Genomic DNA, 26,067 nt, shown 5'->3' with positions numbered 1-26,067 from the left:
ACATGCATGGGTGTCGGCGGCAGAGGGAGCTTACCCACGCAAAGGGGTAGGCACCATCCCTGGGGATTGCTGCTGCCAGGTAAGAGCTGGTTTTTCCTCCTTCGCTTTCTCCAGGGCCCTTTCAGAGATGCTATACCTTAGCTGGGCTCCTCTGCTCCACTCTTCTCTGCACGGGTCTCCTGTTTCTCCCTGTCTAGTGAACACCACTCCAGGTCTGCAGGCTGACACATGCTAAAGGCACCTCTAAGGAGGCTTATTGCAAAACAGAGCAGCTCCCTGTGGGGGGAAGGACTTTTCTCTGTGCCTGGAGCTCACACAGGTTTAGGGGCGCTAAGGGAAATGCCCGTCTGCCTCCTAGCTTGCTACATATGCACTCGGAGACCTTCTCCAATGAAGCTGCTGCAGCAGAACCCAGCATCCCCACCGCACCAGAGCTGCAGAGCAGCTCTTGCTTTAAACCTGTCCTGCTATTGCCAGGAGAATCAATAGTATAGACTGAGCTAACGGAATCAGAGCATTTTCAGTTGTGTACCTATTCTCCCACAAATATTGGAATGGAGTGGGACAGCCATTATCAAGAAGGTATTTTTTCTAAAAGAGTAAACAACCTTACTCAGTGCTTTCCTCAATGTCTTGTTCTCCTAATTCCTAGTAAAAGTTACCAAAAGGACTAAATCCATGGGTGCTGCATTGATTAAGTGTCTCCAGAGATCTTTAAAGATCTCAAAATGCTTTATAAGCTTCAGATAATATTACTTGTAACTAGGAAGCACCGTTCAGATAGTATATGGTTGCAAGAAGAAAAACTACAGTATCTATGACTTCGTTTATGCCTTGGTATGCTTGGTTTTATCCTCAGCACTCTCTATCATTATTTGGTGAGCTGAATATCTCTACTGCCACAAAACCGGCATTTTGGAAGATCTTGGAGATTGTCTGGAGGTTAAATAATAATGACTGGTAGCTCAATTAACACATTTTTTTATTATACATATAGTGTGTGGTAAAGATACACACAAGTACATTCAAACCTTATGCACACATAACTGTTACACAGATATTATTTTCCATTTTTTGTGAGTAGGCAGAATGTATTAAATCCATATGATTACGACCTTTCAATTGGGCATTTGTCATCCCATAGATTTAGCTTAAGAAATGTTTATGTGTGTGTGTGTGTGTAAGTATCCGTGTGTAGCCTCTTCTGCAGTCGTGTGTGGGTTAAGAGAAGCGTTTGTGACTGCTTCAACGGTGTGCGTGTGCACATGGGTATATGCAGGTAGCAATGCACGGCGAAGACTAGATATAGAAGGCTTGAATTTAACACTGTAACGTAGATGGGTCTGAAACACGTAGACCTCTCATTCTCTGCCACTGTCAGACAAACTGGACCACTGACCTGATCTCTGTGAAATTATTTTTTTGCCTGTACTTATGATTATGTTTCATCTGTGTTCCCACCACCTCTGGGCGGGAAGAGGTGACCCTAGCTTCCTGGCTGCATATTTGATGGCTTGTTGGAGAAAAATAGTATTCAAGCTATGGCACAAAGCTAAGGCTGCAGTGAGGTCAGTACCAGGCCATCTGTAACAGTCAAGTATCTCCCAGAGCAGAGCTCTCCCAGCATCCAGAGCAGTTGGGAGTGTGTCACGAATATTCCCAGATTAACACCAATGGTGCAAAAAAGTGAGAGGCATTGGGCACGTTTGTGATCAAAGCAAAACGCTTGTTGTATGAAAGAGCAGAGATTAGAGCTAGCACTGCAGTGGCCTAGGACACCACTGAGCACATTGCTTTGCCCTTTGGCTTGGGCTGGGTTCCCCACTGAGACATCATTGAGATGACTGAACCAGAGATATGTGGCTTCACGAAGGAAAGTGATGGAAAACCTTTGCATAGCCATGTCAGGGAGCAACTCTGGGCACAGCAAAGCCTCTCCTGCTGGTAGGATTATCAAGCCTTCCTGGCATGCCTCCGGTTGGCATCTAAAATCACATTTTAAATAATATTATTTCATATACTGTATTTACCCTGTAGAATATAAGACTTGTTTGAACACTGCTACCCCTCTCTGTCCATCTGAAACTGCCTCAGTTCGTTGTGGCATGGGTTGATGTGTCACTCGCCAGTCCTGGTGTGTCATACTCTGTCTCCACATCTCTGTGGTGAGAGATGGGCAGTGATTGGTGGGGTTCAAATGGGTATATGGGGTGTAGTGAAGGAGACTGTGCAGCCTCTCTGCTCCTCATTTCCAAGTTGAATGTTGGTTGCTCAGACATAAGGACAATGGACCTGAGGGAAGGTAGGGCTCTTTTTCTGTTTTTGTTGCAAGTTTTTCCTTATATTATTTTTTTCTTTTAATTTGCAAATTGATGTAGTAATAATATGCTCGGTATTTGAAACCTTAGGCTAAAGGCTATCTCATGTTTTTACATGTCATCATGCCTTATAAGAGTGAGTTTCATGTCCACATGCACAAGTTTAAACGACTTTATCCTCACTGCGCTCTCAGAGCGCTCACTCTGAGACACATGCTGCCATTCCCCACTGAACAGACTCAGAAGAGGAGCACAGAGAGACAACATGGCTTTTCCCAAGATTACAAAAAGTCATCAGCAGCGTAGGAATAGGTGAAACGTTTTCTGAGGCATGGACAAGCCATCCTGCTTTCAATACTGCTGAAAGTATCTTTATACTTAATAGTACAGAAACTCATTATAGTGCCTGGCAGTGTCATGTGCCAATATTTATCTCTATTTATTTGCTTTGTCTATTACAAAGAGAGGCTAGGCAAATACACTTTTGTTAAATTTAATTGATTACATATTTTTTTTACTTTCTGGACACAGAAGTACCTACCTCACAGACCCTTAGAAACCCGTGACTGCGTACATATATAGAGAGATATGCATACATATGTATATTCATGAACACATAGGAACACAACAAAATATATCTTTTATTTATAGAAGGAGGGTGTCTTTACGCATACTCAGAAAAGAATAAGAATTTCACCTAGTTCCTTTTTTCAGTCAACAGTTCTATAGTGCTGCTTAAAAATGAACACAAAAGCTTATTTAATAAATATTTCCAGATCTGATTTAAAGATTGAAATTAAGAACAAAGTACTGTAGTATATAAATAGAGATTTAAGAATTACTGATATTTTTTGTTTTCAAACTTCTGTATTTAGCTTTTCTTTACTTCTTTCTATTTACCTGCAAAGAAGCAAATTCACATTTTCATATAACAACTGTCAAAAACATTGAGCCCTAAGACCCTATCTATCTATAATGGAAAAGGGAGCTAAACCTCTTTATTCTTGTGTAACTCATTAACTAACATCAGACGATTAGAGCTAGTGTTTCAATTTAAAACAATTCAAGTCCCTCATTAGCAGGGCTAGATTTCCTTTGATCTAATTAATGTCCCAGATATATGGGAAATTCAGAGATCAACTCTGAGAAGTCTCTGCAGACACAGTCACATCTAGAAACATGAACTTACACATAACCTCTAGAAATGTTATTTAGCATTAACAAGCCTCATTTAGTCAGCTGAAAATGCTTGGTCAAACGTTCAATGAAATCAAGTTGATGGTAGCTAGCGAATGAAGATGAAGACTGTTTACTGAACATGATTTCATCTACAATATGAATGGCAACTGGATTGCAAATTTCCATAATTAAGCATGCAGAGCACTGTTCAGATTCTGCAGTGAAGTTTTTTAATTGCTGTTGTAGGGGAAGCAGTACAGCAGGGTGTTGCTGTCACATGATGAGCTTTTCAGGCTGAGCTAGTAGGATGCCCTTTTAAAATGTTCTTGGTGTTTTCTGGTTTAGAGACAGGAGATACCATCATGGAGATTTCGTCAAAAGAAAATGCTCAGTTTTTCTCAAACAACATAATCCTGCCAATTGACCGCTCTTCATTCAAATCTGAATCTTCTGCTTCCAAGGAAAAACAATCATGTTGCGGAGGCATAAAGGTAGAGTAAGAGCCTTGAATATTCTGCTAGAGACTTAGAAGACCTCATTTTTTGTGGACTAACTCTTTTTCAGTTCTAGTTTTGTGTTGTTGAGCCAGCATAAAATTATTGGAGATGTTTCTAAATTGCAGAAAAAGGTCTGCTTCTCTTTTGTATTTGCCTCATGTGTGACAACATTCAGATAGGACCTGTTGATTCAGGATGGTGTATTATAAGTTCTTCAAGAGTCATCATGGAAGACTGGTACATCTTCATTATTGCATCCTTCTATTTTTTCTGAGTTTATGAGCAGAATGTGAGTAGCCAAGTGGCACAGTCAACTGTTAGTAAGTACTGCTTTTTTTTAAGGTCATAGCAGCAGTGATCTTCTACGTTCTCTAATATATCTGCCTTACTGCCCATGTGTTTTGAATGGTATATTACTTGGGGTTGGAGGAGATGTTCTCCAAAGGTCCCTTCCGATCTTTATCATTCTGTGATTCAGGTATCACTGTCACATCCCTGACCTGAGCAAACTTCACACAAGAGGACCTTAAAATGGACCATGGAAGTCTGTCTGGTCTCAGCTGTGTCTGCATTTCTCTGGCCCTCACAAAGGGCTTCCTCTGTCCAGAGCAGGCACCCTGCTTTGAGCCTCCTGCCAGAGCTCTACTTGCCTGATGGTGCATGCGAGTACCGTGCCAGGGAGGAGAAATCCTTCTGGGAAGGCTTTTTGGGGGCACAGCAGGACAGACAACAGCATGGTGCTTTACCTACAGTCTCTATCAGTGTTTTACAGATGAGACTCTTGTGTGTCATGTGCAAACATGAGCAGAGCTCATCTGAGGGATATGGAAACTGGATCGTTGGCCTTGCCCAATTCTTTTCATCTTGCATGTTCTTTTTTTTTCTGTTGGTTTTCCATGCTAACCAGAATTAAACAAATCTTTCAGAAACTGATAAAGATATCTCTAAAGCCACTGATTTCAGTGGTAGTAGAAATGAACTCTAAAAATTATGCAAACCAACTAAGATCTTGTTGGATTAACTGAGAAAGATAACTGTGGTAAAAATGTTTGTATTCCTGAATATTTTCTGTGGTCTTGCTTTGCAGGGACAAGAGTCAAGAATTGGGGTCCTATTTTGAAATAAAAGATGAATTGTATTAATTAAATTTGTAACATAATAGCAACTCTATCTTTGTTCCTCCACTTGCCTCAACAATAATCAACAGCAACAATAATCCGATTCCTTCATTGAATAAAACCTCAGTCACAGATTAGCCAGTCAGGAATCAGCTTAATAGCTCCAAAAATAGAAGAGCAATAATATTACAGCACTTTTTTTTTTTTTTTTCATGTTCAAGAACTTTGTGTCTTCTGGGAACTAAAACTGACATGATTAACCTTTAAAATACCAAACCAGTACAGAGAATCAGCAGGATGTTTTTTTCATTAATTACTAGCCTTCCCCTGCATTAAAATTGCCTTTATTGACCTAAAAGATGTGGTGAAATACTTGCATGCATACGGTCAGCAACAAACCACAAAAGAATATGAAATCATCTGCACTTTTCTGTCACAGCTTTAAAGCAAGAGCAATTTTTTCCACCATAGTATATGGTCTCCATCTCCCTCCTGGGATATTTCCAGAGCAAGAGGAAAAATCAGTGCCAAAGTAACAGAAGTCTGAAGTTCCAGTTTCACTTATATAATTTTCCTGTGGAAAAGCATGCCTGTTTTACCATAGCCATTTAAAACTGAAAGGAAAAAGACATAGTAAATGTAAATCTTTTTACTAGAGAGCTTTTGAGAATCTTCAAAGTTGGGAAAAAAATTATTTATTTGCCCACAAGCATTTCCAAATGAGATATTGCTTAATAACAGCACTAAGAACAGAAAAGCATGTTGAATGTGACACAGATGTTTTTGAACCTTGGCACAGGAACTTGCATTAAGCATTGATGGCAGTGTTGGTGCCAGTGATGTACCCTGTCAAATGTAATGTTTTAAGGATATTACATGGGGCAGACTGTTCAGAGCTCATGATCGCCTAGAGGCCAGTCCTGAAGGGCAGGACAGAGGTCTAGACCTCTTCACATTCCAGATGTTACTGAGTCTTTTTATTTCTGGTTTCAGTTCTTTGTTTTTGTTTGTTTGTTTGCATTTACACCTTTCCCAAAGAGTAGTATATATTCCATGAACACAGCCTGAGTTTGAAGACAGGAACAGTGTTGCTGTTCCCATTGCAGACTGCGCTGTGTCTGAGCATTTCTGCAGCTAGGAAGCACAGTAAGGTTGCGTTCACATTAGGAAATAGCTCTGTAGAAGTGAAACGGTGCTAAGAAGCCAGCAGTTCATGGTGAGGTGTTTCTTCACGCATTTCAGGTTGAGATGTTGCTTCATACTAGCTCTGGCCTTGCTCCAGAGACTGAAACCCTTCTTTATGTTAAAGCAGCCTAGCTGCATTTCTGGAGCACCTCTTCCAGTACAAGTTCACGTGAAAGAACTTCAGTCCATGTGACTGTAGTGTGAACCAAAGTGCAGTGAAGGGGGCGGGAGCAGAAGAGTCGCATCTATCTCCTCATAGTCTAACAGATAATTCTACTCTGAATTTCACGCAGCTGAGAACACTCCAGGACAGACACCTTCCTACCACCCCAGGCATCAGTGGGAACAAGATTCTAAAATCCAACTGGTTAAATATCCTGATAACGTGTGTGAAAATACACGTTTTAAGACAGGTTCCTATTAGGCAAAAGCCTATGTTAAAAACATATCAATTTACTGGCACTTCACATTTTTCCATATTGTTGTTATTGTAAGATGCCCTTCATTAAAGGTATCAGAAGGCTGCTGTATTTCTCTGCCCATAGATGCATCATTTTGGTATCTATGAGAAATTAGCACCTGGACTGGTCACTGGCAAGTTCAGTTTACATTATCTGTCATAGAAGATGACTACATTGACAATCTAGCCTAGTTCACAAAGCATAAGAGAAATATTGATGTGGTTATCTCGATAAAAAAGAAGGGGGAATGTAAAAAATATTTTAAATAATTAAGCAAAGCTTTCTGTACTGCCCAATTATAATCACTGTCACTTGCTTTCACAGATATTTCTCGGTGCATTATCTTTTGTTTATTTTGCAAAAGCACTGTCTGGAAGTTACCTAAAAAGTACTATCACACAAATAGAAAGAAGATTTGATATTCCTTCCTCTTTGGTTGGCGTTATTGATGGAAGTTTTGAAATTGGTATGTGCTGTAGAAACTCGTTTTTGTTTACAGAAAAAAAAAAGTAATATGATTTGTTTTGAATAATATGTCTCTATGGCACAATAACACTGAGCAAAATTCCCTATTAATGGTTAACATGGCTTTTAATATATTTACACTGGCTAGGAGTGGGCTGCTGACACAAACAGTTCAATGTATTCCTAAACACTTTATGATAAAGACTGTAGTGTTGGCCAAGACATTTATGTATGGTTCTGGTTGCCACTGCTTCTCAGAACCTGCAAAGACAGTAATTCCATTATGAAACAGTACTGGCTCCAGCATACACGCTTCCCGTTTTACTCCCCAAGGAGCCTATGCAAGGATCATTTCACAAATTCAGGTGACTACATGTTGATAAGCTAGGCTGGTGGCTAGCCCAACCAGAACTTCATGTCATAAAGTTTAATAATACGAGTTTTACGTGTAGAATTTTAATTAGGTTGCACAGAATTTCTTGCCTTTTGTCAGCAGTCCTCTTTCCCCATAGGTATTTGTCCAGTTCCACCAATGTATCCTCATGCTTTGGTAGGCAGCAAGGGTACGAATCTCTTAGCTATAATCTCATTCCATTTTCCAGTGATCCAGGTTACTCTTACACTAAGCTTTACAGTGTGACATCACCTCTGGCTATTTCAAATTACTGAATATTTTTCTTGCATGTTCAGTGTACAGTGGTATTCGTGGGAATTAAACCTTAAGTATATAAAGCTTTGCTTGATTCCTTCTTTACTTACCTGGCTATTTCTCTTCTTCTGCTACTAGCTGTCATCTGGCATAGTCCTTCTCCTCTTTCTTGCTGCTTTTTCAAAAGCTTAAATTCTTCTTATCCAGAAAGGTATTGGGCTCTCCTAAGAATGCCTAGAAATAGGGAAAAGAACCAGTGCCATATGATCAGCCCTCTCTCCCCTGAAATTGCTGTGCAATATTATGTGCTAGGGATCTTTATTTTAGAGCCTAGATCTATTATCCACGGGTTGTTAATCTCAGTTTTCTTTTTCTGCTTTCAAAGGGAACCTCCTAATCATAATTCTTGTAAGCTACTTTGGAGCGAAGCTTCACAGGCCAAGGATAATTGGCGCAGGCTGCTTAATTATGTCAGCTGGAACATTCCTAATTGCGATGCCCCAGTTCTTCATGGGACGGTAAGTGCCCGGTGATCCAGGTTCTGCAGCCATGCTACCCACACTGCGTGTTAGCTCATTAAAATGTTTAGGCATGGATGGTGACGGGGCCACCAGAAACAGGCATATGTTGATGTGGTTAATCGACTTAATATTTATTATGAAAGGACTTCTTACAGAAAAGCAAGTAATTTAACATATACCCTACTCACAGTTGTAATCAGCTTATCAATTTATTAATGATAATGTGATCTTAATCAGCCACTTTTTCTGATGTGGTTTATGCATCATAAAAGCCTCAGTAGAAAGTGTGTAGCTTTATGTACCATAGCAAAGTACTTGTTAAATTGAAATGCATCACTGAGACACACACGATTCCAAAGGAAACATTTTCCTACAGTATCATAGTATAAACTGAATTTCACTTATTCCCTGCAAACCATATAGACCTTTGGCAACATTGTGTTGGGATGCAGATGAAACCTGTCTTCCATGATAGCAATAGCTTTGTTTGTTCTTTTTCTTGTAATTTCTTAAAAACGAAAAGACAATCTTGTTTTTTAAACAGGTATAGGTATGAAAGATTTACTTCCACCATCAATTCAACTGGTAGCCTCTCCCCATGTCTACAGGAAAAAAGCCAAATTCCACACTCGGCCTTGGAAAAATCTCAGGCCAAAATAAATGCAGGTAAGAACAATCCATTTTAAATGCTATGATAAGTACACTAAAGTACATCAGAAGGCTCCCAAACAATAATGTACTAATTTATTAGGATGCAAAAATAATAAATGGAAATCAGACAATTCTTTCCCATGGAAAAGTCAGATCTGCTGGATAAGACAGTTTTATTAAGAAAGATTTGGAAACCCTTCTGCCAACTGCCGAGATGTCCTTTCAGGCTCTTTCTCCTAGCCTTGCTGTCTGCTCCAGAAGCTTTCTGCAGCTTCGTGGCATGCAGCAATGCCAGGTGGTCTCCCCTGGGACCTGGGAAAGGCAACATCTTCCTTGTGCTGGGAACTGCGGGAACTAAATATGATTGATAGTGCTGTCTATCCTCAGTGTTTTCCAGATTTTTCCATTAGGAGATCCCAATTGCAAATAGCTTCTACCTGGGATATAGCAGCAAATTTATAAACTGGCCAGTATTTAACATATTTGGCTGAAGCTCCTCACACTAAACATGTCTTCCTCAAGCCAAGATGTTTGAGAAAAAAATCCCACCTTTTTTTTTTGCAGTTCAGGGTATACTGCTTGCCCACTTCTGAAGTATTTCACTCACCTTCTTTTAGTTCTATGTATTCAGTAGTAAAATATTATGAAAAACATGTTGCTATCTCTGCCCTGATGTATCTAGGATGTGAAAAAGAAGCTGGCTCATCCATGTGGATCTATGTTTTACTGGGAAATCTTTTGCGTGGAATAGGTGAAACCCCTATCCAGCCTTTGGGAATTGCATACATTGATGATTATGCCGTTGAAGAGAATGCCGCCTTATACATTGGTAAAACAAATAAATTATTTTTTTTCTAATGGATTTTTCCCTGGTGAAAACTGAGTCATTCTGAATAATGGAATGAGTGTTCTTGAATTAACCTACCCTGGCTGTTTTGTTTGCATCACTTCCCATATTAAAGTTTTATTTAACAATCGCGTATACCCAAAGAATCAAGTTCCTCTTTAATTACACCAGTCCCGTTCCATTACCATAATTTGAGTAAAGAATTTGACCTTAGTTTCCTGCTGTTACCTTAATCTTCCTAATTCTTCTGGATGTGGACTGTTGAGTCTCTGCGCAGAGTCAGTTCTCTGGAAAGAGATAAAAACATGTGGTTTTTGTGTTTCTTTTCTTTTTTTTTTTTTTCAAATACTTAAGATAGAATTTCGGGAAACTCTTAAGACTTTCCCCTCTGAATTCCTGTAGAATTGTAACAAATAGTGCTGAGGTTTGAAAAGTTGGGATCACTATTGTTGTGTTCATTGTGTGAAGTGCTCTGCACATTCATCTGAAATATTACCAAAAAGTCCTGCCCTGTCAGACTCTTTTCTTGAAGCGTTTCCAGCTTGGCAAAAAACAGAATCCCTGTGAAAAACACTTGTTCTTGCCAGATTTTTGGATCAATTCTGAAAACTGAAAATATGTGGAAAGTTTGGCTTAGTGTCTATTGAAATAAATACTGGGTACAAAATCACAGGCTATGTGAAGTTCGCTACAGTTTACTGAAATGATTTCATGAATTGATATTTGTTTTTCAGCTACTTTAGTATAGCCAGCTAAATAGTTTATAGCAATTACAGAGTGGTGCTATCATTGAGCTTAGGTCATTAAACTCATTCGATATATTTTCTTTAAGCTGAAATTCATTCTTTAATTGTATCATAACCAAAAAAGAAGAAGAAAAAAGCATGTATGTAGTGGGCCAACTTTTGGTTTTGGTTTCTTCTTGCAGAAGTGCTGATTTGAGTAACTAATGTATCAGAGTGCAGTATTTTAAGATTGTATTGCTTATTACCTATTCAATGTCATACCTTCCTCTTTCTTGTACAACAAGAACCAACGTTCATTCTCACCTAAAAACGTAACAGTCCCCTGTTTTCTATTACAGGCTGTGTACAGACACTTGCAATTATAGGCCCAATATTTGGCTTTCTTCTAGGATCCCTGTGTGCCAAACTTTATGTTGACATTGGCTTTGTAGATCTGGGTAAGTCAGAAAACTCAGGTTTTTAAATTTAGTCAAGCTCAGTATGGGCTTATTCTAGCTACGTATTTTTGGCCAAGAAGTATGTAGCTTTACTATCTTTCCTAAGGATAAGGGGCTAATAAAGCAGAGCTGGCACTTAGAAGATAAAATGATGCCAGCAATGTAGCGCCTCCTGAGAAAAAGTCTAACAACGAGGACAGGTACAGAGGAAGTAAGAAAGAGGCTTGACTCTTTCTCAGTTTGAGCAGATCCTGCATTGCAGGAAATCACCCAAGCGAGGAGGCACTAGGAATGCAGCAGCCACCAGGAGGAAGAAGACCCATGGCTCAGGATTTTGGTAAAAGCCATCATGTGAATTTTGGGTTACACTGTCATTGCATAGAAAACCAGTCCTGAAACTAGTACCAGAACTCCTGATTTCCTTACTCCTAGGGAAAAAAAAAAAAACACACCATCTGCCCTAGTATTTGGCTGGCTCCACAGCTTCTGTGCAGAAGTCCAGTCGGGAGCAGGCTGCAACCATCTGCAGGACCTCCCTTGGGTTCATCCTCTCCAGGGATGTGCATGTGGCACATGCTGGAACCCCTTGGTCTTAGGGAAAGGCCACTGCTATCCCCAGGGATCAGCAAGCCCTTATCACCTCCCTCAAGTTGTTCTTGACACCAGTAGAGACCTATGGCACAGACACACCTGGGGTGGAGGAGGACTCTCCTGAAAAAAGTCCCCAAAAAAGATCACCTTTTTGTTATTATCAGCAAATATTTCCTAAAAGTATTTCTTTGTTTCTTCTTTTTGGCTTTCTCCAGACAGTGTCACAATAACTCACAAGGATGTGCAGTGGGTGGGAGCTTGGTGGCTGGGTTACTTAATAGCAGGTGTGATTAGCGTTCTGGCCGGCATCCCGTTCTGGTTCCTGCCCAAGCACCTATCAAAACCCGAAGGCAGAAAGGACTCCAGCTCCTCCTCTGAGCAGTCCAAGTTCATCACTGAGGATAACAATGAGCAACAGAAATCTTATCAGCAGCACATGAAGATTGCCGAGCTGGCAAAAGGCAAGACCCTAGAATCTGTTTCTTTACTGTTGAGTCTCTCTTTCTTTTTCCTCCAACATAATTTTCCAGCTAACTGGTTTGCAAAGTTCCAGGAGCATTTTCATTTTCCTCTTGCAGGCAGAATTTCTCCAGCCAAGACTTGTAAAGCTATGGTCATGACCTAAAAAGTATCATGAAACCCTGCAAAAGTATTTTCTTAGCGTGTAGCATGAGTGGAAATCAAATGGTGATAACCCATGATAATGGTTTCTAAACCTCCTTTTTTTGTGTGTGCTAAGCTCCGTTTTCCTTAAAGTCATCCATTAGTAGAATGCATACAAAAGCTGACTCAAGTAAGATTGGGCACAGATCACATAGAGTATGTTAGCCCACTACCTGGATTTCAACATCAACTGTTTTGCACAATTCTGTCTCTTTGGCTCTACCTTGCCAAAAGTGTTTTTCCACAAAATTTGAAGCTTCACCTCAATGTGCTTCTGTTTACCTTTCTTACCTGGATTCTTATGAAAAAAAATCATTGCTATTCATTGCTTTCCTTCCTGCATAGAGGTGGGAGCTGAGCCCTGCTGAGCATGCTCCAATTCCCAAAAAGCTTTGGCTGTTGAGTTCACGGACAAATCAACTCAGGCCTTTTTTTTTTTTTTAAACAACTGAAGGAAGGTATCTAAAACAAGATGTCTCTCCTAGAAAATTGGTGCTTAGCAATTTGTTTCACCATTTTCCCATGCAGAAATGCAGATCCTAAGAGCATTGTGGGACTTCATTTGTTCCTTGTGAAGTAGGCTGCAGTCTTCCTTTGGAACATGCAATCATATTTAAAATCATTATTCACAGAAGTTACTCTCTCTGACCATGGTGTTCATCTCTGTTACTTTGTTTTGCAGATTTCTTGCCATCACTGAAGAACCTTTTTGGAAATCCTGTTTACCTTCTGTATTTGTGTGCAAGTATTATTCAGTTCAACTCTTTAATTGGCATGGTGACATATAAGCCGAAGTATATTGAACAACAATATGGACAAACATCTTCAAAAACTAATTTTGTGATAGGTAAAGCTATATCTGCTTCTTGGTACCTTATAAATAGACATCGTAAGAGTAGTACATACATAGGGAGAAAAATGTTTCTTAGGCTATGCGTATTTGTTCTCCTTCCTTGCCTGACTTTAAAGGAGTATCTTGCAGAAGGTAAGTTATTTCATTCTGGCTTTAACAATAGTTAGTTCTCATGTTATCTATGTGGGTGTCACTGAAAAAGATTCTACAATTTGATACCTTATTTCTAGTCTACTAGGAATATGAAAAATAGCATATGTACATCACAAGAGAATAATTGAAAAGATAAATTTTAAAAAACTCTACCCAAATTCGTCATCAGATAGATCTGTTCTCTTGCTGGCTTCCCATTTATTTCAAAGAAGGTATATCAGCTCAGTGAGTGCAAGAGGACTGAGCATAAATATTCATATTGCTGAATTACCAGTGATTTCTTACCTTTTTAAAAAAGATTGATGTTAAATAAAGGCAAGTTAATGTCATATCGGTGATATCACAGGGAGAGTGAGCCTGGGCTCCTCTCTTCCTGCACCCTCCTGCACCTGGTGATGCTGTGGAGGAAGTCATTTCTGGAGACATTGTCAGGATGGTGAACTTCACAGCCCAGCTATTGAAATGGGAGACTTGAATTTATTTTTTTTTTGAGGCCCAGCAAATCAGTAGCATTACACAGCAAAGAGGTTTACATCTAGGTAATACAGCGTGAGCTGCCTTGGTGCAGAGCTTTCAAGACAGCATTAGTTGCACAGCAACAGAGGTGTCTATGTGCCGAAAAGCTGCAGTGATCCATTGCGCTATGTTAATTCCTTAAACATAGAGGCTGGAATTTCCTGGCACGAGACTCCGATAAGAAAGGAGTTCAACCTCAACTATAGCTGATGGCCAGGGAAAGCCCGGAAAATAATCCCTGCCTTCAGCACAGTACTTTCCATTATATTCACAGATTTTCGGGAGTTAAGCTTTCAGGTATGTGTGAACTGATTGAGGATTAAGATCCGTCTGATTTGACAAGGCAACTGTACTCAACAGCGGGTGTGTGATGGCTGGGCTACCAAGCTCTCTGACTGAGTAGCCATCCCTGCAGTAAGGCCTTTCTCTTTCCTCTCTCTCCCAATCTGCAGTCTCCTTCCCTCCACTAAGAAACTGAGGACTCGGCAGCAATAACAATATCTGTCTTCTTTTCCCATTTTTCTTTTTAACAATCTCGGTCTCAGTCTCTTTGATATAAATCAGAATTGTCTGAGCAATTTGAAGCATTGTAACAAAAAACTAATCTGTAAAGGGTATTTTTTGGTAGTCACAAACCCAGGAAGATACAAGAAATGACACAGTCTCTGCTGTGTTTGTATGGCTTTTTTAAATAGAGAGTATTTTTCCCACAATCAAGTCAGTGTTGAGCAATAAAGTTAGCTGTAAGAGCACAAGAAGTACAGATAAGCCATGGGAGTACCTACAAATGGTCAAGAAGAAGGTATTTACTGCTTGCAGTATCCAACAGCCCCTAGTTTTCATTCTAGGGTCTCCTGACAGGCAGAGGAGAACATATGCAAGTTGAGCGGATCACCTGTGGCAGAGCATGTAAGAACTCCCTGTTTATGTATGAGCTGTGTTTTGGATTCTGAAATCTCCTGCAACACGGCATTCACATGTGCTTGGGATGACCAAAAGTCACCCCACTGACCCTTCCTGAACCCCAGGAGTAACAGGGCTAGGTCCAACATGAGCATATTTGACAGTGGTGTGTCGTACTTTCTTGATAAATACGACTTCTAGAGAGGGTCCAGAGTAGAGTGACAAAGATGATTAAGGAACTGGAGCATCTATCTTATAAGGAAAGACTAGGAGAGTTAGGCCTGTTTAGCCTAGAGAAGACAGAGAGGAGATCTGATCAGTATGTACAAGTACCTAAGGGGTGAATGTAGAGAGGATGGGGCTAAACTCTTCTCAGTGGTGGCCGGTGACAGGACAAGGGGTAATGGGTACAAGTTGAAACACAGGAAGTTCTGTGTCCATGTGACGAAGAACTTCTTTACTGGAACAGGCTGCCCAGAGAGGATGTGGAGTGTCCTTCACTGGAGATCTTCCAAATCCACCTGGATGCGACCCCATGCCACATGCTCTAGGTGACCCTGCTGGAGCAGGGGAGCTAGAATAGATGATCTCTAGAGGTCCCTTCCAACCTCACCCATTGTGTGATTCTGTGGTGGTGGCAAAATTATATTACCTTGTTTTATACTGTTTTGCTCAGAAAAAGAAATGGCTTATAGTTTTGTCACTGCACGTCTCTTCTCAAATAAATTATTTACTCTAGAGCCTCCTAATCATAAAGCAACAGACAAATGAAAGTCAAGTATCTCCTGGCAAACCTTAGGTCAGTTGCACATGCAGTAATAATTTCAGCAAGGTGAAGTATTGAAATGAAGGGGAGGGCACTGGTCTGTGTTTACACAGGAAACCTCTGAGCAATCTGGATTTTTATGAAAAGAATTCATTGCTATTCGTTGCTTTCTTTCCTGCACAGGGGTGGAGACACTTTGACTCAGGTTAAGGGAACCCTTAGGGGTGTATTTCTTAGCAAGAAGATCAAACCAATATTGTGAACTCGTATTTGAAATTAAGACATTTGAGATCATGTTCTAATATCACCACACTGTTGAGTAAACATACTAAATGTCATTTCATATATGAATACATATATACTTCTGTGCTTGCTTCTGTTTTAGACATTCAGGTCAGTACCACTAGGTGTCAGCAGTAATCAATAGCTGCAAAATGCCTACTCTTGTGAAAACGTGTTTTTGTTTTGTTTTGGGGGGTTTTTGTTTGTTTGTTTGTTCGTTTTGTTTTTCATAAGCTAGAATTGGATGTTAAATCTGGCAGGATCGTTTTCAGTCTCAGTGAAATCCAGCAAAAGGCATGATGCTTGATTGTGCAGGATTTTTTACTGTGGTCTCTCTTTACATCTTTTTTGCATGTACTGAACAGGATTGATTTGGTCTTGATGTCCCTGTCTATCAGTATGGGCATTGCTTTGAGCAAAGCCATTCCAGCAAAGAGTAATGGTCATCCAGTGGATTGCTTGAAGCCTGGAAGAAGAAGAGTGGCCATGGGATATACGTATCTCTGTGCTGCTGCAACACTTGCTGCTGCTCCAAAGGAGCATTTCAGCAGTCGAAAACAGAAATCTTCAGTTCTGCCCTTGCTCTGCTGTGTGTGAAGGCAATGGCATATAGCTAGCTGTCTCCTTGCTGCAGACTTCCCCAGGGAATCATCAGCAGGACCATTCAGGAAATAGTTCCTGGCTCTTTCAAAACAGAAAAGGCAGCAGGTCTCACTCAATATTTCTTAACTCTTTAGGCCCAAAATGGATTTTCCTTCTAGGAATGAGTAGTTTGGGCTACTCTTGCCAGCAGAAAAGGGAAGGAGAGAAGCTGGCCTGGAAAGCCATAGTGAGACAGCCCCAGAGAGTGGCTCACGATGCTCCCGGTGTCACAATATGGGCGAAAGACCCAAATGTCTGTACCAAAATCCCAGAGTGGCAGAGTGTGTGCAGTAGCACTATGGTCTTCCAGGCTGCCCTCAGAAGCACTCTCTTGTAGACAGTAACCCACCCCTCCTTGGCCAGGGCAACTATCACTAGCACTGCTGCGATGTACTACTGTTGCAACTACAGAATATCACAGCTAATAGAATTTGAACAATCCCTCCAGCAACACATCAACAATGGAGAAAAACAATCCCACTGGTAATTATGTATCCGTCAAAGAAGAAATATTCTAGTCATGAAACATTTCTCTAGGAATAGGTTTTCAAAAGCAGGTCCAGTACCATATTCGAAACATTCCAAATCAGGACAAATGAAACCCCCAGACTGAAGATATTCATATTTTCTACTTTGTGATAACACTGCTGCTGTTTTTGTGACAATTTTGTGAAGTTTTGATTGATACAGATTTTTCTGTTTGATTTTAGGTCTTATCAACATTCCTGCTGTGGCCTTTGGCATATTCTCAGGAGGACTGATCATGAAAAAGTTCAGAATCAATGTCCTGGGAGCTGCAAAACTTTCCTTGGGATCATCTTTCTTTGGTTACCTTTTGCTCCTTTCATTATTTGCAATGGGCTGTGAGAACTCAGATGTGGCTGGGCTAACCGTGTCCTATCACGGGTATGTTGGAAAGCGCAAAATTCAGCACAAGTTTCTATTTCAAAGCAAACTCCTTCCTTATTTTATCCCACAAGGAATATATTTTTGAACAGAGAATAAGTGACCTAAATATGCTTCTTAAGAATTTAATTCAAAGAAGTGGAAACCATTCCATCTATTCCAGTGGGCATTGTGTCAAAATCCTTTTGTGATTGTCTTCAGCTTTGAGGGCTTTTTGCCATGAGTGCCGATTATTTTTCTGATTACTTTTTAATTAGTATTGCCATGGGACCCATCCTTTGAACCTACAAATTCCTGGAAATCTGAGTTGCTCAGTAGGGGGGTATTATTTGATTAATTGCTTCTTGCCTCTGTGTGCTGCTGAACAACCCAACGCAGGTAATAGCTTCTGAACTCCAAACTTAAGGAAATAAAGATTAACCATGGGCACAGAGGTAGACTTGAAGCTGACATTTTTTGGTCATGTTGCTCTACAAAGCTCTTTCTATGGAGGGACCTGCCATCTCTGATTGCACTACAGCCCCAGGATTAGCTCATATGTTGACTTCAGCAAGTGCTGGCAGAGAGTGTGTAGGCATCAGCCCTTTAGCTTGGGTGAATCCCATTCTGGTCATTTCCCTACCAAATTCTCCAGCAATGATTCCCCATGTGTAAATCATCTTTGCAACTGGAGTAATCAAACTTTCGCCCAGGTTTGCTTTAACCTCATCAAGCCTTCAACAATTAAAATAATAGAGAATACATAAAAGGAAATTTCTAGCTGTCCTGCGTAGGAAAATAATTACTATCTCATAGTAGACATAAGAAATAGTGAATTATTTTTGATAAAGGAGAAAAAAAAATTCTTCTGTGAAAATGAAAAGAGACATCTCCTTAACGGCCTAAAAATACAAGGCTAAACTCAGCTGCATCTGGCAGAAAGCATAACCCATGATTTCATTATTATTTCTTTCACATCTGCTAGAAAGCATCACCCATTTTCTCTTTTTTTACAGAACCAAACAGATAACTCATTATGAGCAAGCTCTGTTTGCAGAGTGTAACTCAGGCTGCATATGTTCCAAAAATGACTGGGATCCTATATGTGGGGAAAATGGAATTACCTACATTTCTGCTTGTCTTGCCGGATGTCAGGCATCCAACGGAAGTGGAAAAAGCACTGTAAGAGATTCTTCTATTTCTGTATATGATGTTATACTTTTCCCAATATCACCAGTTCTGTCACAGTAAATGAATTAAAATTGAGTAAGGTTAATCCTCCACAACCATAAATGGCTGAGGTTTATAGCAATGTGCCACCCACGTTTAAAATTTTCTTAAGTTCTGCTTCCAGTAGAAATCCCAACTGGATAATGCAGAAGAATTTTTTAGCTGTTATTATTAATACTATTAAAACACGCATACACATGCTAATTACTGGCATCAAAAGTCAATATTTCCTTTAGCTAATTCTACTTCATCATCAACAACAACAAGACTTGTTTCCTGTTGTAAAGCATTTTTTGCATTATGGAATTAAACTTCTAGCTACCCAGAAAAACATAATGGGAAATAGATGTAAATGTACACTTTTTTCTGTTCTGGTTATCGTACTCTTTCACCTACTGTTTTCCAGGTATTTTATAACTGCAGCTGTGTGGGAATTTTAGAATCTTCTTCAAGAAGCTCCTCAGCCGTGGTGGGACCATGCCAAAAAGGAAAGGAATGTCCAAAAATGTTTCTGTATTTTCTGGTAGTATCAGTTATCACTTCATATACTTTGTCAGTAGGTGGCACACCTGGATACATACTACTTCTAAGGTAAACAATCATTTCTTTTAGCATTGCCAATTGTTTTCAAGGTTCTCCGACACTTGTGACCAGGTTTTCCTTCCTAATATTCTGCGATATATTTCCATCTTTTCAAGGTGGATTTTAAAATACTTTGTTAGTACTAAAAGGCCCCCTCCAAATCTGGTAATGTATTTTCTACCTATCTCTGCCTTCTTTACATTTCTTTACATTGGTTGTAAATATAATACAAGTCTGATTATAATTTATATCAAATTCCACTCACCTTAATACATTTTACATTACCAGAATGGTGAGGAATTGCCTTCACGTGAATAGAAATTAGCTCTACATATGCCTGTGTGCATATGTGCGTACTCGTAGGTAGTGAGTTTTCCTCACTTGCAATGGATGCCAATTTGCAGGCATATAGAAGCGACCTAACATAAACCCCAAAATGCTATATGTATTCAGATCTTCTTATTGGGTCCATTATATTTTTTCTATACATTTGCTACTTTAAAGATTTCTCTTTTCAGAATAAAGTTAGATTTTTCATGAGATGTTTTTGCTATTGTAACAATTGTGATTTATCCCATTCGTCCTGTGAGATTCTTCCACTACTTATTTAAGTGCTGGAAGTATTTGTCCAATAGCAAGTGTAAGCTTTTAAGCTAGTTTTAGAAAGTGAAAACAGAATATAACACTTCCAATGCATAATCTGGATTTTTGTCAACTTTTGGATTCTAAGTACTACTCCACACGCTTTTGAAAAGCTTTCTTTTTCAGTTCCTTTTTCCAAATTATTTCCACATGGGTATATGCTACTTCTCAAATGAAATAACAGTAAATATGGAATTAAGCCTCATAGTTGCTATGTTTTCTTACCCTAAAATTCTCTTTACTTTTGAATGAAATATTCTGGAACAGGTCCTGTCCCATTGCCAGTGTCTTTACACCACACAGAAAAAGGCAGTGCTAGAACTGGCTGAACATATGCTATATGGTAAAAACAAAGAAAGAAAGAAATGCAACTCCAGCTGTGATTCCAGCACAGTACTTGAATTAGAAATAATGTTCACAAAAAGACTTAGAGAAATGGGTGAAGTCCTTCCCTGTTGCCCTCCACAAGGAGGGCTAGAAAAGTGCATGTCTTAAGCGAGGTGAGCTGGGCTTAAGGCTGAGCTGGACTACAATCTCCTTCCCTTTTACCCCCATGTGTCATGTCTCCTTTTGGTCCACAAAATACACGGTAGGAAAAGCACAAACATGCTGTGCTTAACTGTGTCGTGACTCCACTGGACCGTGTTTGTGGAGGAGATGCTCTTAACTGGAGACCTGCAAGCTTAAGGCATATGGGGCTGCCTGGACTTCACAGCCCTGAGCGCTTGTTCTCCAGGGACTCGCTGCTTAGCAGATTTATTTGGCGAAGATTAGAGAGGTTTTCCATAAAGATCTTTAAGCATTTTGTGTATGGAATCAAAGAGAAGACTTCATTGGTTCTATTCCTGTACCTTTCATTCCCGTTGAAAATTATGCTACTTTGAGAGCAGTCAAATTGAAATTGAGAAGCTATGTGCTCCTCAGCTGGAATAAAGGCACCAGAATCTGTTCCACAGCTAAATAAAACATATTTCAATACATTACATCACTTTTTTTTTATCTGCAAATGAGCTGAGGGCAAAATTCCACTTTAAACTCATGCTCATTTCTTTGAAATCCATCAATGACTGGCTTTGCCTGAAAATCTGTCTGAACAAGAAGGATGCTTTTTTCCCCAGAAAGAAAATACATGCTCTTTGAAAGCAAGTACCCCCAATGCCAAATCTCAGATTGCTTTTAAGCAATTTTTTGTCATTATTTCTTTGAAAATTTTTTAGTTCAGCCAGCTCTGATAAGTTTCCATGACTTTGGCACATTGATGCTTTAACATGAGTACAGGATATCCTTGCACCTGCTGTGGAGGATGGATACAGCAAAATTCCCCAGAGCCTCAAAGATTTAGTGACATTTACTTCATGGTTTTACAAGACTAAAATCATTGAAGCTTGGTTAAAGCTAGTGACTGAGTAATTTCCTGAAAAAACTCTTGAGTAGTTTTAGGCTAATAACAATTGTTAAGAATTTGGGGAAGTCCTGAAGTTTGGAGGGGTCGGAAATTACAATTTGGATTGCTGTTGTTTAAGGACAAGCAATTAATAGAAGGTAAATCAGCAGTGAAAAGGAAGTCTCAGGTCTCCCAAAAAAAAGGCTTAGTTTTTCAGAGTCTCAAAGATTTTGTGGAGAGACAACACAAATACTCTTTTTTTTTTTTTTCCCCACCTGGAAGGGAAGATGTCTGTATTATATTCTATATGAAGAAATCCTAGCAGGATATCAACCTTGCACAACAGATAATACGTATCCAGCTTTTGTTTAATTTTCTACTCTTTGCTTTCTATGTCCTCACAATTGGTTAAAATAACTTCCAGGCACAGACTTTCTTGTGTAGCAAGGATCTTATAGCAACAATAAAATACTCTTCCTCTGGCTTGATATTGTATTACATGCATCTTTGCAGAGACAATAACACCCATGTAAACCATAATTATAACAAATTGTATGACAAAAAAATCATGGTGGGAGCATTAGAGAATGATTCCTCAAATTGCAAAATGAGATGAGTACAAATTTTTTTCGACTGTGTCAATGCTTTAGTCTTGTTTTCCATACATGCCCTTTGTGTCCTTTTGGTCTTTTTACTAAATCAGGGGATCTCTTAGTGTTATCCTGGCAGATACATTGGAAAACAATGAATCATGTCTGGTGGGGAACCAAACAGCTAGTTCGGAATTGTCTTCATAATTTTTTTTAAACAGTTTCCAGTTACATGATTTTTTGTGCAAGCTGAGTCCATCTTAATCCAGAGAACATACAGTGTACCTCCAAAATGCTATTTTAAATTGTTAGTAACTAAGTATCAGCCTATATTTTTATATATTGAACAAAAAGTCTAATACAACAGGGAGCTTTATACATTACTGTAGTGAAATATATTTATTAGCCTCAGCATGTATCAGCCATGTGACTGGGACTACTTACATGCTTAAAAATTGACTTGAGCCAGAAGTACTCAAGAGCCGAGGCTGGGCTCACACGACAAGTTTTAAATGGTCTGTTCTGGCAAACACAGAGATTTCTCTTTACAGGAGTTATGATCCTGACCCCAAATACAGGGAAATTAACATAGTTTGCCTAAATACCTTTTAAGTTAGGTCATTATCATCACAATTTTATCAAGTGATTAATTGAATGAGATGTTTGATTTTGTGAGCCTATTTCTATCTGAAAATGAATCACCACTTAAATAGTGGTATTCAGATAAGATATTCAGAATTACTGGATGCAATTTTAATTTTATTACATTATTTACACATTTCGACAATTCTGCTGAAGTCAGCTGTATTGCAGAGGCAAAAATAGTATCTTTCCTCCCTCATGCTTTCTATGAATTCAGATTATGCAAAATCAATTTTTCATTTCTACTTAACACTTATTCCTTTATTTTTAGGTGCATTAAGCCACACCTGAAATCATTTGCACTTGGGATCTATACCCTGGCAGTAAGAGTGCTGGGTAAGTCTGGCTGGGTTTATTTTATTATAGTCCTTATTAGTCACTTAGCTCAGAAATAACCTTGCCTGTTAGGAAGAACAACTTCTAGCTGACAAGTCAATATTATATGATTAAAACCAAGTATATTTTGTAAACCTCATAGCTGTATCAGACTTACAATAAAAACGTAGACTGACAAAGTACACGGAGATGACAAAGAATCTGAATTAGTACTACAAAATTAAATATCAAAATTATTTCTTGCCTCCTCTTACCCAATAAGAAGCCAAATAGTCTGGCCTGGAGTGTTTTGGATTATTATTCAGGCATGTTCTCTTTAGGTTCTAGGGGAATTCCTGACATTAGGGTTGACCTAACCCTAACCTTAACCTTGTGGCAGAGCTGCCTGAAGGCTTTCTCTAAAAGCAAGACGACCATGAGATGCCAATGAACTGAGAGCTCAAATATCTCCTAGGTCTTATTAGAAAAGATAACAACTGGTAAAAAGCAGAGCACTTATTTAAATAGACAAAATTAGAAAATAGTGAGGCAGATGAAATGAAAACAAAGAAAGGTTTTGGTTGTTTTTTTGCAACATCTTTGCTGGCCTGGTTCTTCCCTCCATGCTTACGTGCTTTTCCAGCAGCCCTCAGTGGCTCCCTAGGTTGCATGGGGTCCATGTTGGCTCATTTCATACCCATCCTTACAGTTCATCATCCATAAGCACGGCCATACAGAAGGAACCTACTCCTTCCAGGATACTTGCAGCCCCGTTGCAAGCTCCTAGCTCTGCTGTGTCTCTCCCTTTTCAGTCCACCCCTACAAGCACTCTGGAAACAACCACCGCCTCCCTGAGCTGAACAGGCTCCATTACACTTAGGGAAGGAGAAATATCTTCCATTTCTCCAGAGGGTTCCTACAAAGGAAAGTAACCGGGCCATAGTAAGCACTCCTTCTGGCAACTTTAACAGGTTTTTTAACGTTCTTCTGCAGTTTATGCCCCATCCTAATTTCACACAGGATAGAAAGGTGTATGTGTGCAGGGAATGCAAGATGCAACTTCTTAAATCAGCAAAGAGTGTGAAAGTGTCATTATTTTATATTGTACATTAACATGTCTGTAGATCAGAGATGATTGCATTGTAAAATAATGTTATTGTCTCTATTTATTTGTTAAATACATCCAGCTGGAATTCCAGCCCCTGTGTATTATGGAGTGGCAATAGATACCACTTGCCTGAAATGGGGAAGCAAAAGATGTGGGGGAAGAGGAGCATGTAGACTGTATGATTCAAGGGCACTCAGGTAACAACTCTTGTCAATTAATTCCTTAAACACATTTACACACAATGGACTAGCAGGAGAATAGTAGGAGAATTTGCGTCAAATAGATTGAAAAAAAAATTATCTTGAATGAAAAACTCTTAAAAGTAATAATAATAATAATGATAATATTAATGCTGAATTCCTAGACTGTCCTTTTGGCTTAGTCTTTTTCAGTAAATGTTATTGCAATTTCTGCTGAAAATATTAATGGCTTTTCATTTTTATGCCCCCAAAATCAATTTAACCCTCACTTTTCTACTAAGACTCCTCCCATTTTCTCAGCAGCTCTGCTAGGGAGAAAGTTGGAGGGAGCTGCTATATCTCACCATTTGTCCTGGATCACAAAAGGAAAGAAACATGCCTTGAAGTATGCCTTGCTTATTGAAAGGCTTAAGCTCTTTGCTGTTTTTATTGATTCAGTGCTAGAAGAGAGTAACTATGTGAATCATGTGTATCATGAAGATACATATGCCATGGTTAATGAAATAACAATGGTAAAAGGAAAACAAGAGATTAGGGAAAACTAGAGAAGAGGTAAATTGTCCACTCATCCCCCACAAAAATAAAACATGAGAAGAGGACTCCATCCTCTTTTGAAAATTTCATCAGAGAAGAAAAGAACAAAACTCATTTTGGATTCATTATTAATAAAGTGTAATTAGACATCATCATTTTTGTTGTTGTTATCTGTCGGTAAATCAAAAATGCCATTGGTAGCGCTGATACTGCTGATGAAGCAACCAAAAAAAATGGAATTACCCTAGAAATATTAGCATTCTCCTCACCAAAGCACATGGTGTGGCAGATTATAGTCAGTAGCTGGCACAGTTTCTTCGCCACCGTTCACACAATACTTTACCTGGGTGAATTGAGCATCTCTTGCCACCAGCCTCATCTTGATACCTTGCTTGAACTCCTTTCTCATTCAGCTTCACTACACAGAAGTATAAATGTGTCCTTTCTGCCAGGCTGCCTTCTAATTGTACATTACATTCAAGACAGGTCTGATTGATAGATCTTTTCTCTCACAGATATGTATATCTTGGACTGACTTTGGTGTTGGGCACCATGTCCATTTTCTTCAGCATTGCAGTCTTTTGGATCCTAAGGAAAAGGTCCACTCCACAAGACGAGACCATCTCAGCCAGCAGAAGAGGCACTGGTTTGACAAAGAAGAGGAAAGATAATTTTGTCAATAGTGACCATTTAATTCAGACAACTTACTGGCCAGAAAAGGAAACTAGACTTTAAGCAGATTGAGATTTTGACAGTGACTTTATCTAGTGACTGGTTTTCCAGATAAAAAATGATCATTGAAGCTCTTTCAGTGAAGTATTGTCTTAGTATTAATGCAATTTTCATTGTAAATACAAAAAAAAAGCAAGCATTTTAGAATATGTATTTTTCTTAAAACACTGCTCCACATTTGTCCTACCAAGGAAGTGAAACTCAACAGGGAGTATTTGCTGAGTCTAAGGGGATGCAGCTTTCTCCCTCATTGCAAAGCAGGTTTTATGTCTGCCCCTCAGTTCCACTTCTCTAAGTCTAACTATAAGTACTACTGCTGCCCCTTGGCTTTCTTCTGTGTATGAGAGATGGTGCAGGATCAAGCTATGGAGCTCTCAGCTTTACTATCAGTCCTGCAGGGAGCTGGTGCACAAAAACTACTTTATAAATGGAAGGGGCAGACAATACACAAAACTCCACCTTGCAAGAAGTCCAGCATGGGGGCAGGAGAAAGTTAGAACAACAAAGACTTCAGGTGGCCCATCCATTATACCAAAACATTTGAGCTATCAAATGCAGGGGGTGGAGGATTTCATTTCCAGTATACTGCAGCTCTGTTATAGCACAGCATTAAGAGTAGTGAAAATTTTCATTACAACAGTCAAAGATTCCACGTGAATATCTTCCAAAGGAAATTGGCATGAAAAAAGGAGTTTTCTCTTAGCTTTCCAGTATTTTTATCTTGTAATACTTCTCATACTGAATTGTTCCATGTATTTTATGCAGTGTAATAACACCATG

General features: G+C 39.3%; 1 protein-coding gene across 1 annotated transcript; it reads left to right on the top strand.

The window, feature by feature from the left end:
- On the top strand, positions 1–25,290 carry SLCO1C1 (solute carrier organic anion transporter family member 1C1). Its single transcript, XM_088528405.1, has 15 exons — positions 1–79; positions 3,843–3,988; positions 7,083–7,224; positions 8,258–8,390; positions 8,938–9,059; positions 9,727–9,873; positions 10,976–11,074; positions 11,881–12,126; positions 13,011–13,175; positions 17,154–17,349; positions 18,345–18,510; positions 18,965–19,149; positions 22,670–22,734; positions 23,901–24,018; positions 25,071–25,290. The coding sequence occupies exons 1-15, from the start codon at positions 7–9 to the stop codon at positions 25,288–25,290; spliced, it is 2,223 nt and encodes a 740-aa protein (XP_088384531.1). The 5' UTR covers positions 1–6.
- Positions 25,291–26,067: the final 777 nt, after the last annotated feature.

This window comes from Tinamus guttatus, unplaced genomic scaffold (assembly GCF_059628265.1).
Source record: "Tinamus guttatus ecotype Peru unplaced genomic scaffold, ASM5962826v1 Tinamus_guttatus_pri_ptg000308l, whole genome shotgun sequence".
Lineage (NCBI taxonomy): Eukaryota > Metazoa > Chordata > Aves > Tinamiformes > Tinamidae > Tinamus > Tinamus guttatus.
The sequence above is the reverse complement of the archived record's forward strand: the minus strand, read 5'-3'. Positions and strand labels throughout refer to the sequence as shown.